This window comes from Nicotiana sylvestris, chromosome 3 (assembly GCF_000393655.2).
Source record: "Nicotiana sylvestris chromosome 3, ASM39365v2, whole genome shotgun sequence".
NCBI lineage: Eukaryota > Viridiplantae > Streptophyta > Magnoliopsida > Solanales > Solanaceae > Nicotiana > Nicotiana sylvestris.
In genome coordinates, this window is record NC_091059.1 from 208,163,742 (window position 1) to 208,179,163 (window position 15,422).

Consider the following 15,422-nt stretch of genomic DNA (forward strand, 5'->3'; position numbering starts at 1 on the left):
GTGCAACAGTGAATTGGATTGTTGCTCACGAATTTGTGATTTGATATTGTCTCTTGGAGGTTAGCTTGGTTAGATTTCAAAAATTGTCTTTTTGAGTGCAACCTTGAGTTTGGCTATTCTCGGGTTTTTGATTGGGCTGGCTACTGCCTTTTTCAAGTATTGTCTGATTTCTGCTTTCGAATATATTCTGTTTGGGTCTTTCAGTTGGATTCTCCATCAATTATTTTGATACAGTGAGTTTTATTAGTTGGAAATAGGATGACTATAAACAGTAAGCAAGGAGGAAATAGTGATACAACTTCTAGTCCAACAATCCTAGTTTCGGATGAGTTTCTTGAGTTCCTTCAATATCATAAATCAATTAAGGAATCTTCTTCAGTTACTGCTTTTGCCGGACCAGATAAGACATGTCTTATCACCTCTTCAACTAAATGGGTGATTGACTCAGGTGTCATAAATCACATGACAGGTAATCCAAATATTTTTTCTAGCTTTCGATCACACAAAGCACCCTCTTCAGTTACTGTAGCTGATGGAACATATAGCAGTGTTGGATCTGGGACTGTTAAACCGACTTCCTCTATTACCCTGTCATCTGTATTAAATCTACCAAACTTGGCCTTTAATTTGATTTCTGTTAGTAAAATCACCAGACCTTAATTGTTGTGTAGCGTTCTTTCCCAATCATTGTTTGTTTCTTGATCTTACGACAAAGCAAATTATTGGTAAAGGGTATTTATCTGGGATCTCTACATCTTTGTTAAATGGGAGCCACAGTCTATTGCATGCTCTAGTATCGTGTCTCCTTTTGAAGCACATTGTCGATTGGGGCATCCCTCTTTACCTTTGTTGAAGAAGCTCTGTCCTCAATTTCAGAATATTTCTTCATTGGATTGTGAGTCATGTCGATTTGCAAAACATCGCATCTCGTTAGGTCCAAGGGTTAACAAGCGAGCTGAGTCAGCTTTTGAGTTAGTTCATTCTGATGTTTGGGACCATGTCCTGTTGTTTCTAAAACTGGACATAAGTATTTTGTCACTTTTGTAGATGATTTTTCCCGAATGACTTGGATTTTCTTTATGAAGAGTCGCTCTGAAGTGTTTACTCACTTTTCTGCCTTTTGTGCTGAAGTCAAAACTCAATTCAATGCTTCGGTGCGTATTCTAAGGAATGATAATGCTAAAGAATACATGTCAGAGTTATTTCAGTCCTACATGAGACAACATGGTGTACTACATCAGTCTTCATGTGTTGATACACCCTCTCAAAATGGAGTTGCTGAAAGGAAAAATAGGCATCTACTTGAGACAGCTCGGGCACTTCTGTTCCAAATGAAAGTCCCTAAACAGTTCTGGGCTGATGTGGTCTCCACGACTTGCTTTTTGATTAATCGCATGCCATCTACTGCGCTTGGAGGTAATATGCCTTACAGTATTTTTTTTCCAAATAAGTCATTATTTCCTGCGGAACCTAAGGTGTTTGGAAGCACATGTTATGTTCGAGATGTTCGACCATCTGTTACCAAGTTGGATCCCAAGGCATTGAAGTGTGTTTTTCTTGGTTATTCTCGCCTTCAGAAAGGGTATCGGTGTCATTCTACTGAACTTGGCAAATATCTGGTGTCAATTGATGCGGTGTTTTCAGAGACTATACCATTCTTCTATGCACCTCCCGTCTCTACAAGTCAGGGGGAGGAAGATGAGTGGCTAGTATATGAGGTTACCCGTACTTTGACAAAACAATTAGATGATGTTCCTTCATCTCCTAGCTCTTCTATCGAGCACCAATCGACTATTGTGCCTTCAACACCTGCTCCAACTGTGTTAGCAAGACCACCAATTGTTCAAGTGTACTCGCGCAGGTGAGAGACAAATGATACGTCTCCTGCACCAGTTCCTTCGTCATCTGTTCCTCTTCCGCCTGATCCTCCAGAAGACCTTGACCTTCCCATTGCTTTACGCAAAGGTACACGTACTTGCAAATCCACATATTCTATTGCTAATTTTGTTTCCTACGACCACTTATCCCCCGCGTCTAGATCTTTGATTGCGTCTCTAGACTCCATTTCTATACCCAAAACGGTGAAAGAGGCCTTGAATCATCCTGGATGGTCTGAAGCAATGCTTGAGGAAATAAATGCTTTAGAGGAAAACCATACTTGGGATTTAGTGAATTTACCTAGTGGAAGGAAAACAGTGGGATGCAAATGGGTCTTCACGGTCAAAGTTAATCCAGATGGTTCTGTGGCAAGACGTAAGGCCAGACTTGTGGCCAAAGGGTATGCTCAGACTTATGGAGTGGATTATTCAGACACATTCTCTCTAATTGCCAAACTTACTTTTGTCCGCTTGTTCATTTCTCTAGCAGCTTCTGAGAATTGGCCTTTGCATTAATTGGATATTAAGAATGCATTTCTTCGTGGTGATCTTCATGAAGAGGTGTATATAGAGCAACCACCTGGTTTTGTTGCTCAGGGGGAGTATGGAAAGGTTCATTTAAAGAAGTCCTTATATGGCTTGAAGCAGAGTCCCCGGGCTTGATTTGGTAAATTTAGTGAGGTAGTTCAAGAATTTGGGCTAAGAAAGAGTAAATGTGATCTTTCAGTCTTCTACAGGCAATCAACAGCTGGATCTATTTTCCTGGTTGTATATGTTGATGACATTGTGATTACAGGAAGTGACTATGCAGGAATCTCTTCTCTCAAGTCTTTCTTGCATACTAAGTTTCATACAAAAGACTTGGGACAACTGAAATATTTCTTGGGAGTAGAAGTAACTAGAAGCAAGAAGGGGATTTTTCTATCTCAGCGAAAGTATATTCTTGACTTACGTTGGCTGCCAAGCCTTGCAGTACTCCAGTGGTTCCTAATTTGCATCTTATGAAAGATGATGGCGAGCCATTTAATGATCCAGATAGATACAGGAGGTTAGTTGGGAGATTAAACTATCTCACTGTGACTCGTCCAGATATTGTTTTTGCAGTAAGTATGGTTAGCCAATTTATGTCCTCACCCACAATCAAACATTGGTAGGCTTTGGAGCAGATCCTATGTTACTTAAAAGGAGCTCCTGGACTTTGCATATTATATAGCAACCACAGGCATTCCCGCATTGATTGTTTTGCAGATGCAGATTGGGTTGGATCCAAGATTGACAGAAGATCTACTATTGGTTACTGTGTATTTGTTGGTGGAAACTTGATATCATGGAGAAGTAAGCAACAGAATATTGTATCTCGGTCCAGAGCAGAATCAGAGTATAGAGCTATGGCACAACCAACATGTGAGATAATGTGGATACACCATCTTTTAACTGAAATAGGGTTGAAGCATCCTACTCCATCAAAGCTCTGGTGTGACAATCAAGTTGCGCTCCATATTGCCTCAAATCCAGTGTATCATGAAAGAACCAAGCATATTGAAGTTGACTGTCATTTTATTCATGAGAAAATTCAAGAGAACTTGATTTCCACTGGCTACGTGAAGACAGGAGAGCAACTAGCTGATTTGTTCACTAAAGCATTGAATGGTACTCGAATTGGTTACCTTTGTAACAAGCTGGCCATGATCGACATATATGCTCCAGCTTGAGGGGGAGTGTTATAGAATGAATCTAGACACTTTCTTAGTAGTGTACATAAATAGCAGATTTGTAGGAATCTCTTTTATTTCTTTCCTTAGTTAGCATCTGATGTACATGTATTTATATTGCTCACCTCTCGGAGTCTCCAACATTTGTTCAAGCAAAAGGATTTGAATTTGAGGCAGTGGAGATGGTTGGAGTTGTTGAAAGACTACAATATCACTATATTGTATCACCCGGTGAAGGCTAATGTGGTGGTTGACAACTTGAGCAGGAAGGCGGAGAGTATGGGGTAGTTTGACATTTATAAGAATTCAGAAGAGAATGGGAGATCGGGATTTGGTCTTAATTTCAAATTTCGACCATGCAGGTGCAGCTGGGTAAATGGGAAGGGTTTCGTGTTTTAGCTCATTTTCTTCCATTTTTGAGATATAGACTTCGTGTAGAGCCAACTTTTAAAGAGATTTTTATCTCAACTTCATAGGTTGGTAACTTTAACTTGTTTTTGATTAATTTCTATTACTTTCCATGGATTTTCATCCCTAAATCTAAGCTAGCGCTTGGCCATAGATTCCCAAATTTATTTTGAAAAATCTGATTCGGGTGAAGTTTGGTTTGAAGATGAAAATATGTTTGGACATCAGTTTTCAAAACATATTTCCTAAATTTATTTTGGAAAAATATGAAACATGACTTATACCCACAAGTTCTAAAAACTATCACAAATACCCAACAATATCATTATCAATAACATTCATTATATTATTGCAAACCATAGTCCTAAACATAAATAAATTTGATACAAAATTATCATTTTTATAATGAACTAGGGATACACAAAATAACCGAGAAGACGAAGCAACATTATCACAAAATAATAAATGGTGGGCTATTTTATAAAATACAAAAGTTTGGGGCAATTTTTAAAAAATGTAATAGTGATATTTTGGCCCAAAACCAGCTATTGAGCTGGTTTTGGGATTTTGCCAAAATGTAGGCAAAATCTATGGCCAAACGGATCCTAAGTTTTCATAGAGTAGAAATAGGGTTTTTGGGTAGAACTTAAGATTTTTTTATTTTAGAGATATAGAACTCGAATTGAGGTCGGATCTCGAAACAAATCACATATTTGAACTCGGGAGAGAATGTGTAATCAGGATTTGGTTTTAATTTCAGATTTCGACCATGCAAGCCCGGTTTGACATTTTGTTGACTATTCCAAATATGTTAAAGATCGAACCTTTTTGATGCTAGGATAGTTTCTAAAGCTTGTTTTAATTTATTTGAACATTATTTAACTAGATTCAAGTTGTTCAGAGGCTTGTGCTAAAAGCAAAGCTGTGTTGGATTGTTGTCGGAAGAGGTAAGTATCGTGGTTAACCTTGATTGAGGGAATTAGGATGTTATTGGGTCTATTTGCTACATGAATTATGTGCTCGGACGACGTATATGCAAGGTAACGAGTATACGTACGTTGTCATGGGTCAAAGCATGCAGGTAGAACTAGTTTATTTTATGTTTTACTTATTACATGCTTTTACATGTTCCGTGCCTTTATCTAATTGCATATTTTACTTGTTCCATGCCTTTATTTGTTACATGCCTTACTTGTCACATGTTTTACTCGCTAGATGCTTTTACTTGTTCATGCTTGTACTTAATAACTGCCTTTACTAGGACATGACTATACTCGTTTCAACCATACTTGTTTCATGTCTTATTATTCTATGTTAGGATTGCGCGATAATTTGATCGTTTGCGTGTTAATAATCTTGTTTGGATCCCTATCGCGTTGCATGAGTAATATTAGCTCTAAAATTTGGAATTTGTCATTACTTCTTGTTCGTGTCCATCATTTCCTCAGTAAATTCGCTTCGAGTCATGGATTTCGCTGTCTTTGGATGTGTTGTTGGATGATCCTGTGCGAACTGATATGTTGGATCGGGTTGCCGCTGCAACAATGTTATGATAAGGATCGGATTGCTCACCGCAACAATAGTATGACCATGGGATCGAGTTGTCGCCGCAATGATGTTTATGTATGTGTTGGATCGGGTTTGTGCGCCACAATGTATGTGTTATGAGATGTGGGTTTTGTTTGTGATATAGAACTTCTTTATTGGTTTCGGCTGTGTTGGTTATGGATAGTGTTTCTTTCCCGTTGATTTTGATTTGAACTGCTGAAAAGGGTTTTTGGTTGTGCTATTCAAGAACGTGGTTATCATTCTGATATTAGATTCTTTTGCTGTTTCCACAGTTTCCTGCCTTTAATTCCTGCTATTATTACTGTTATCTCTATTTTGTTGCTTATTAACTGTATAGGTTTTTATGGTAAGTATCATGTCATCGCCTCGTCACTATTTCGTCGAGGTTAGACTCGATACTTTCTGAGAATATGAATCGGTTATACTCATGCTACACTTCTGCACTTCTTGTGCAGATTATGGTGAGGATCCTACTATTGTTCAGAGGGGAGCAGAGGAGACTTGAGGTAGTGCTACTTAACCGCCCGCAGACTTCGGAGTCACCTTCGCTCTCGTTATTACTATTTTCCCTTGTATCAGACTATTACATTTCATTTCAAACTACGTTTGTAGCACTCTTAGTAGCTCATGTACTTGTGACACCAAATCTTGGGATGGTTGATTAGTCAGCGTTGGTTTTAGACTTATTATGTATGTTTCTGATTTACTTTTATTCTATATTATCATTATGCTGTTAACCGTTAGTCTCTTTCCCTTATTTATCATTATGTGTTGGCTTGCTCTCACGCGGTGTTAGGCGCCATCACGACCCCTATGGTTGGAATTTTGGTTTCGACTTCCCTCTTGCCCTTTATCTATTTCATTAAAAGAAATCAGTACAAAATTATTAGAATCTCGTATACCTCTATTATTTCCTTTGACAGCCCAGAAGCTCCGTGAAGAACAAGATGAACTCCTTTCTTTGAACACAAGCCATAGAGGTCCTGGACCCAAAAACAGGGGAGAAATAAATGAGTTTTACTTGGCAGATAGATACTGATTCAAAACAATCTTTCAAGAGATGCTGTTTCACAAAGAGCTGATCTGTTATTTTTGTTAATATTTGTTTCCAACTGATACATGATCAAAAATTAATCACTTAGAGAGTGATTTGGAATCAACAGGCAAAACAAGATATGCACCATAACAGAAAAAGAAGGTTAATTTTCTGCAGAGCATGTATCAGGAGCAGAACAATTTTATAAATCAATTTCAATGCACTATAAGTTCGGAACATTGCTGCTAATCTTTTTAAGTAAAACATGACATGAGAAATCATAGTTCACATAAATGTTTCGCACTGTGCATAACTATGCAAGTGATCATTTTCTAATAGAAATAGCAGCAGTCGGATATATGAACCGTTGTTTTTTTTTTTTTCAAATAATTTCCTCCCTCGTGTTCTAAAATGATGGCATATTCTAAAATTTCCTTGGTCAGCTAACCTGGTTAAAAAGATCAAAAGGAGTTGAAAAGAGGGAGAGAGAATAGGAATTAGACCTTCAGCAAATCAAGCCTAAGATTTGGACCACTTGCAGGATATTTTCCATGAACATTTCCAATGCACACTGCCAAAGCATCTATGGCAGTCGCATCAATGAATTCATCTGCCTGAAAATTATATGAAATCAAGTTTGAAATTGGAGGAAAAACTTGATTTTAACCAGGGCGCAGAGGGGGGAGAGAAAGAGAGTGAGTGAGAGGACCTGATTAATATCAGTCAGCTTTGCTTCATAATCTTCTACAGTCAAATCATCTTCAGTACCTGACAATCTTCCCAATTCAGCTTCTACCAACATCTTTTTCGAGTGTGCCAATGAAGAAATGTACTTCGTATAGGAAACATTATCCTTGAAAGGAAGGTGTGACCCATCTACCATGAGTGAGTCAAATCCCTGCAGTGGTTGAATTTACGAGTTAGCACACAGACATAAGATACTTTGAGCTCATTTGGTTGGGCAAAAAGTTTAATTAAAGCGGAGAGCATAATAAATATGCCTCACTAGTTAGCAAATAAAACTAACCATCTCAAGAACTTCCAACAGCTCTTGCTTGGAATTTCCATGGTCAAAGTGAACTGTTATAGGTACCTGTCATCAGTGGCGGATCCAGAATTTTCATCAAGGGGTGTCATAATATAAATAATTAGATATATCGAAAAGTGAAGGGGAGTCAACGTATAGTAAATATACATAAAACAAAAAAAGTTATCTAGCAAAATAGTGTAATTTTCCGGCGAAACACCCCTTGCTTCAATGTGGCTCCGCCACTGCCTGTCATTATCCATATGGTTAATGCTTTCTAGGAGATAAGCAAGATAAAAAAAACTCAGAGACACAATGATCACTACTCAGATCTTCCAAGTTAAATCTTGGTCCATCCAAAAAGACCTGTTTTGACATACTTATGATACGTTAGACATGACCTAATAGAAAAATAATTACTAAAAGCCTACATCTGAGCTCAAGATTTCAAACACTGAAATTGTTAATCCAATAGAATGCACTTTAAGAGAGGAAGGCCCTTTTGAATTGACACCGACCCAATCTATATTATAAAGGTTACTTGATGTTTTACCGCTTCAAAAGTCTTTGCAAGTTATGGAAAAAAATACTTGACCTACTCAATTAACTCTTAAGTAAATATATTTTTCCTTTTTATGTTGTTCTATCCAATCGAAAGATTTCAGATACCATATAATTAGCAAAGGAACGTGTTAGCTTTATTGTCCTTTAATTGATCGCTGCTGATACTGATTCTTCACCATGAAAATTATGCAAGCAGAAAACAGTCTCACTTTGTCATTGTAGTGCAAATCCATGTTTCTTATCTAGTAGGAATAGCTGTATGCATTAAATCTAGTTTAATTTTTATCCACTTTTTTATTCTTTATTCTAAAGCTGTTAAAATTTAGCTCAGTATCTTGAATGTCACTTACAGATGCTTGTTCTGCAGCTGATATGCAACATGCAACGAGTGGCACTCCTCCTTCCTTTAACGCACTAGGATGGACCTGGAGTATAAAAAGAGGCAAAGAATCTTTATTATAGCGCATGAAAAAGAGTTCAATTAGGCATGCCTTCACTTGTTTTTTCATCAACATATTAAGCACTCACGATTACAAAAACGAAGAGGGAAAAATAAATGGGAAAGTGAAGAAATTCAAAGAAAGTACTTACAGAGACTAAGTAAGTAAATTAAGTCAGGTTTTATATATAAGAAAGTTAGATATTATGACATCAGGTTTTCTAAAATAAAATATTAAAAGTGAAATAATAAAACAGACCAGTAATCATCATACTATATTATGAGTATGAAGATTTTTTGTTAAAGTTATTTTACTAAGATATCCTTCAAAAACTGAATGACAATATTACCCTCTTAATTTGCCCTTTGAAATATCTCCCATAAAATGCTTTACGCCGTTTTCTCCCTCCTGTTCCTCAACGAAATGTGTGAAAAAATTGCTCATAAATTAGGACTTTAATTACTTTACCTTCTACTTAAATGTATGATACTTCATTTTGTGTGTTGGAAATTAAATTTTCTCTTTAACTAGGCTCCTATATTAAATGGTGTATCATGGCTGCTTTGAACGTGGGAATTGAAAATCTAAAACCACCAAACCATTTTTACCTCTTAGATTAACTTAAGCTACTTAGTGGTGTTAGAAAACTTTTGAGTTTTTTTGTCATCATCCTCTCTCCATCTACACCAATTAATGGATATCCGTTATCACAATAAATTGCTAATCAATTATTGTATATGTTGAAGAATATTACCAATCTATGAGCTTATATAAGAGTTATAAATCAGCAGTATGCATATAACCATCACCATTAGAAAAAATAACACAGAAAAGTTACATATTTATAGGTAAGTCTATTTTTCTTCGTTAGTTCTTATGAGTATTCATGAAACTGTATACTCTTGTTTATTCAAATTCTTAGTAAGCAGCATTCTGCTGTTATTAATCATTTTGCTGCAATAAATAAATAATTACAAAATTAAGTTCTTCTACTGAGATTAGAATGAGAAAAAGTGTGACAGAGAAGCTGGATAAATGCCGCACCATTACTGAAGACGATATCATCATTTTCCCTCCCAAAGACTAATGAGGAATTAAGAATGAGGACGTTTTACTTTTGAGGTATAGTATAGTTGGAACTACTTTGGGCTATATCTATAAACTACTTTCTTTCTTTCCAAATATTTGTTGCCTATGACAATCGATATTGGAACTACTAATAAATTGTTATATTTTGTATGAAGTACAATATAGAATATCAAACTCTCAACATCTTATGATGTACTATAGGAGTATTTCATAATACAATTATATTTATACAGTTTAACTAATATTTTCTTGCCGAATTCAAAGATGAAAGGACTAATAAATTTTAATGAGACAAAAAAGACAGAGTACATGTACGTGTAATTATGATTTATATACATCAAATAAATATTTCAGCAACTATCTCTATCACAAACAATTGCTACTTCTGTATAGCCATCCTACAACTTCTTAAAAAGAAAGCAAAAACTTTAAAACGTGAAACATTTGCAACCATAACCGACATTTAAATTATATATTGTTACATTTTAAAAAAAATATGTACTTGATACATTATAAGAATTGCATAATTGAAGTCGTTCGAATATTACTTTTGAGTACATTTGATAACAAATTTTCAGTATGAGAGCTTGTATTTTTTCTTTTCAACTTTTGTGCAACTAATCGCACACTTATTATAATAATTTTAAATTATTTGTACTAGTTAGCATGGAACACACGTGCAACGCATGTGTCCGAGAACTAGTAAGAAAATAAGAATAAGAGGAAACACAATGTGTTTTATGTTCCCTGGTATTTAACAGTAATACAAATTTATGAAAAATGTTATCAATCTTTAGTACATGCAAAAGTGTATTCAGAAGAAGTAAATACTAGTAATGACTGAACCTGTAAGATAGCTGGACTATTTTCCTCCTCTGCTGCAGCAACTACCGCCTCAACTCCTTCCAAATTGTAGACGTTAAAAGCACCAATAGCATATCTTCCCCTCTCAGCCTCCTATTGCCGGAACAGAGAGTTTAGTGCCAGATGTAAAAGGAAACGGGAAAATCACGAAGGCAAACTCATCTCACCAGCAGTAGTTCGTTGGTTGATAATCTGCCTGGATGAACCCAGTTTTTCACTACATCTGCCAGAGCTTTACTGTCACCAACATTACCTGATGATCACGTCGATAGCTAAATATTAGGGATCCAAAGTAGAGGTATTCAACAGCAAAAAGAAACCGCCATAATTACCTGGGAAGACAATATATGGAACTTCTGGATGTCTGCTCTCAGGACCAAGCTGCCACAATGGAATACCCACAAGAGCTTGTCCCACCACTTTGGCACGTCTTGCCTCTAAAGCTTTTGTGGCAAGATCTGATGAGGTAATTCCTCCCTATGAAAGAAGAACTCACTCAATTGGTAAAAAACTACAACATTTAATGTTCTCCAAACATGTTCGGAGAGTATGTCAAGATAACGAAGCAACATAGAGCTGTTCTGAAGTCTAAGCACATGCTGTCGAGTAAAAGGGTTCAACAAAAGCAGTATGGATTTCCCTTAAACAAGTGCATCCAGGACAAAGAGGAGAAAATAATCCTGATCACATACGGGCACTTTAAAAAAAATTCAAGTCTTAAAAAGAGTTCCATACTGGAGATGGAGGAGCATGAACCCCGCCCCTATATTTGAATTAGGCCAGTGTACACATGCTTTTAGACTTAACAATAAGGGTGGTCTTATCATTACAATTGTAGAATCCTAAACCCGGATTTTGACATAAATATACCTATAAACAGTCAATTTGATTGACAAATCCCTCAACTCTCTCCCTTAATGTGGCACCTCCCAGCAGAAAAGCCAAGTGTGGGAAAGAACACACTAACAAAAGTAAAGAACGTGAGAAATGGCCCTTCCATTACCATGCATAGTCGAAGAAAGTGATACAAGCATATAATGCACGAGAGAAATACCTTTGCAAGAATATAACGAGGCCTCGTGGTTATCCGCCTAACTATCTCCACCAGTGCTGAGCTTACCTTGAAATTGATCTCTAAACTCTCAGATGGAGCTGGGTATTGTAAAGAAAAAATTTACTTTTTCTAAGTACAACATATTAGAAGCATAAAAAAGCGAAGGCAAACAAAATCAGGGCAAGGAATTAGCATTCATCATCGGATAATGAGAAAACTCACTTTTGCCTGTGATTAGCTCTCTACTGGTCATTATAAGAGTGTCATTATTATTTCTAAGGTATACGTCTGCCAGTTCAGCTGCTTGATTGATTTCTTCCTCCCTTGTTTCTGATGACTCCATCGCAACTTTATTCACAGAAATCTACTTTTCAAGAAAGGAAAAATTAAAACGCTGCCACATATTTTCAGCAAAAGAATATTAAATACAGTATTCAGAATTACCTCTATAGTCTTCAAAACATGACCATATTGCAGTTTTAGCTCTTCAACCTGCAGTGAATTTTAGAAAAGTAGTGTGAAGGAAAGGCCAAGAAATATAGTCAATTAACAATAAAAATATCTCTTGTTAAAAGTTTGACCTGCTTTGTTGTTTTTGGAACGTACGAACCCACGACAATAAGTCCACCATTTCTTTCTCTGTTTATTCCAATATCATTTGGCAAAATTGGAGATTTTTGGACGATTCCAACTCGAGCAGAAACGAAACTGGCAGCAGTACGGCATAAGAAGTGCTTTCCTTTTAGTTCTGCCTGCATTTAGGGCAAAGAAAAAAAAACAATTTACATCTACTGGACATGACAAAGAGATAATATCAACTGTAACAAGAATGCTACAAAACCTGTATCATTCCAGCGGCAAATACAGCCATGTCTCTTTCACTAGCTGCATTGACTATACATGTTGAACCCTGTTTATAGAGAAAATGCAATCAGGAGCACCATAGAACTAAGGTCAAGATTTCGTCAAGGAAGCAAAAAATCAAGCGGACATGAAGTTTCCCAATGCACAATGCAGTTTGTTGCACATAGTATGAGCCCAAATAAAATCCTTCAGATTAATCTACGTAAACTCTAGAGTGACCTCGACTTGTTTGGATTTCTACTGCTGGAGATTTAGGGTTGTCAAGCAAGTTGAAGTATAGATCTTAAACTGTGGAACTTTAATTTGTCTTTTTTCTCTCCTGTGACCTCAATTCTATAATTCTTCTTTCCACTCACCTTTTTGTTGTTGACACTTCTTTTCATATTCTATACTATCACGAAAATCTGTTTCACATCCTCTATACGTTCCCAATTATCAAATGGATTCGTGCTGCACCAAAAGAATGAAAAATGAGGTTTCACTAAACATTGGCAATTATCGACAAACTTCTACTATTAGACTCTGTGCACATTAGAGTAATGTTATGGAAGAGAACAAAAATGAAGCATAACGGTCACAGTTTGCGTATTTCTACAAAAGGTCTTGGCTGTATTATGAGGGATTTGAGAAGGTATGCCCCTTACTCTGTAAGATCATCTTTCTACTTTTAAGACAAATCCAAGTAGTCCTCATGTGTATGAACCAAAACACGTATACAAATCACCAGATGCAGAATATTGTCACTCCAAACACAACACGTGAAAACTGAAATTTTAACATGACGTCGATTCTCTAAGCAACCTCCAAAATCATGTTAAGAGCTGTAATATTAAAGAATAGTATTTCCAAAGGAGGAAATAGCTGCTAACTATAAGCTAGGTGTGTTAGCCGCATACAAAGTCAGATGGAGGCGGATGGATGCCAATGAATTAGCGGAGGTAATAAAATGATAAAAAAACCAATTATGCAGCCACAGAGTTTAGTGGTGATGAGGCTTATGTACCTTCTGCAAATTACAGAGGTGTTCACAAACAGCATCTGGTCCACCTTTTCTTAAAAGCTGGATGGAGATAGATGAAACGCCGCTAGCAGGTATGCGGCCCTTTGTTTTTTCTTCTACCCACTAAAATATCAAATTAAAAAAATAGAATAACACCTAAATCAATTTAGTGGTGAAAAAGAAGATGATGTGTTTTACTTAGAAAAAGACAAGGCTTAACCTCACGGAGGTTGGAAGATTTGTATCCAAAAGCAGCATCTTTAGCAAATTCAGTTTCACCTGCTGGAACAAGCCTATAGATAAGAAGGAAACATAATTAGTGATGACCGGCAAGTCCAAACGGCTGATACATGACACATTCGAAGAGAATACCTATCAGAATCTGCAACATAATGTATATCTCCAATGGTATAACGGCCTCCTTGGAGGAAAAAGGGCAAGATAATCCATGCGTCCATCTCACCCAGCACAGAAATAGCTGCATCTGCTTCCTAGGTGGCATAAAAAGATATGTTGTAAAGTGCGTCAGGAAAGGACACATAAGAAAATTTATGTAGGCTGCTCTATATCCTTACCTCAGGGAAATGACCTCGTAAAGTTGAATCACCCCTCAGAACAACCGTATAGTCTGCTTTTTCCACTGACTTGGCAGCAGTATCAATGTTTCTGCAGATATCTGCTATCAATGCACTAGCCTGCACTAAGAAGTTTCAGTGCGTGATATCATAATCAATAAAACAAGTTAATTTGTCAACCGATGTTAGAATTTATAGAAAAATTCTTTGAGGGAGTTCAATGTACAGTCAAATTCTACTTCAACATAACTCTTTTACCTTCTCAGAAGTCAATGCTCGGGAATTGGTTAAAATGAAAAAGCATTTTGGCCTCTTTTTGAACTCTCCCACGAGTGACTCCACACTCCTGAAAAAATAAACAAGTTCATCATTGATAATAGTAATAAAGTTATTTAGAAGTTTTCATCTCTATAAACTCAATAGAGATAAAAGCAGAAACAGAGAAAATGCTCCCAGGCACGCTCCCCGAGGCGCCTGAGAATCATGAATCCTAGGATTTCACCACCACCATCCGAGATCCAACCCTGCCGCGACATTACCCGAGAAAAATTCTCCGAAATCCGACACCCCACGCGCGGCAGAGCTCCGACGACCTCTAACCCACGTGCCGGTGCGTGACGCCTTTCCAGGCCAGATCTCAACTTCTTTTCTTCAGACAGCCTCTTCGCGAGGCTGTTCCGACCCCACCCATCCACCAACCTCCAAATTCCGACCACTTTTACTATTTTGCGGCAACAGATGTGGCTTTTTCCGGCAAGATTTCACTTCCTCTTCTTTAGTCAGCCTCCTAGCGAGGTTTTTGGTTTAGTTATGACAGACTTCTCCCTAGAATCTAGAAAATTGGAAAACATGTCTTTCATCAAAGCTGCCTCTTGGCCGGCCCTAGAACTTGAGGGAAGATGCCATCGAAAACTTGACGTAGGGCAGGAGTCGCACTTCTCGTTGTCCTAGGAGCACACTCTCAGGTGCAAGGGTTTCTGGGAATCTTGTCTGATTGAGCCTTTCTCCAAATGGGCTGGTTCTCCAGAGGCTGTTAGGAACTGGGCAGCAGAGGCATGGAACATCAAGGATGGGCCGAAAATATCGCAACTAGGGGACATGCAATATCTCTTTCGATTTGTCGACGAGTCTCAAGCTTCAGAAATTTTTGTCAGAGGAAACAGGTGGTTCGATGGGAACTTAAAGCTAGACAGATGGGTGGAGCACGATGGGTGTCTCGACCCTCGTTTCACTGGCGAAACATTGGTGGTTAACATGGTGGATCTCCCGGTGCATCTTTGGTGTCTTGACCTATTCAAGAAGATTGGGGAAATCTGTGGGGGTTTTATTGATGTCACCTGCAG

The 15,422-nt window shown here is 37.4% G+C and overlaps 1 protein-coding gene across 2 annotated transcripts in view; it reads right to left on the reverse strand.

Moving 5' to 3' along the window:
- The window catches only part of LOC104223642 (uncharacterized), a 48,175-nt gene that overhangs the window by 13,684 nt on the left and 19,069 nt on the right, over positions 1 to 15,422 (reverse strand). For both annotated transcript variants that reach the window (XM_070171424.1, XM_009775112.2), the window contains exons 24-41: positions 14,338 to 14,425; positions 14,080 to 14,199; positions 13,877 to 13,995; positions 13,725 to 13,797; positions 13,508 to 13,627; positions 12,482 to 12,550; positions 12,222 to 12,392; positions 12,085 to 12,132; positions 11,863 to 12,004; positions 11,641 to 11,738; positions 10,919 to 11,063; positions 10,754 to 10,839; positions 10,569 to 10,679; positions 8,544 to 8,618; positions 7,630 to 7,695; positions 7,312 to 7,500; positions 7,106 to 7,216; positions 6,469 to 6,549 (exon numbers count right to left, since the gene is read on the reverse strand). In XM_070171424.1, coding sequence (XP_070027525.1) covers positions 6,469 to 6,549; positions 7,106 to 7,216; positions 7,312 to 7,500; positions 7,630 to 7,695; positions 8,544 to 8,618; positions 10,569 to 10,679; positions 10,754 to 10,839; positions 10,919 to 11,063; positions 11,641 to 11,738; positions 11,863 to 12,004; positions 12,085 to 12,132; positions 12,222 to 12,392; positions 12,482 to 12,550; positions 13,508 to 13,627; positions 13,725 to 13,797; positions 13,877 to 13,995; positions 14,080 to 14,199; positions 14,338 to 14,425 — 1,912 coding nt within the window. The remainder of the gene's footprint in view (positions 1 to 6,468; positions 6,550 to 7,105; positions 7,217 to 7,311; positions 7,501 to 7,629; positions 7,696 to 8,543; positions 8,619 to 10,568; positions 10,680 to 10,753; positions 10,840 to 10,918; positions 11,064 to 11,640; positions 11,739 to 11,862; positions 12,005 to 12,084; positions 12,133 to 12,221; positions 12,393 to 12,481; positions 12,551 to 13,507; positions 13,628 to 13,724; positions 13,798 to 13,876; positions 13,996 to 14,079; positions 14,200 to 14,337; positions 14,426 to 15,422) is intronic.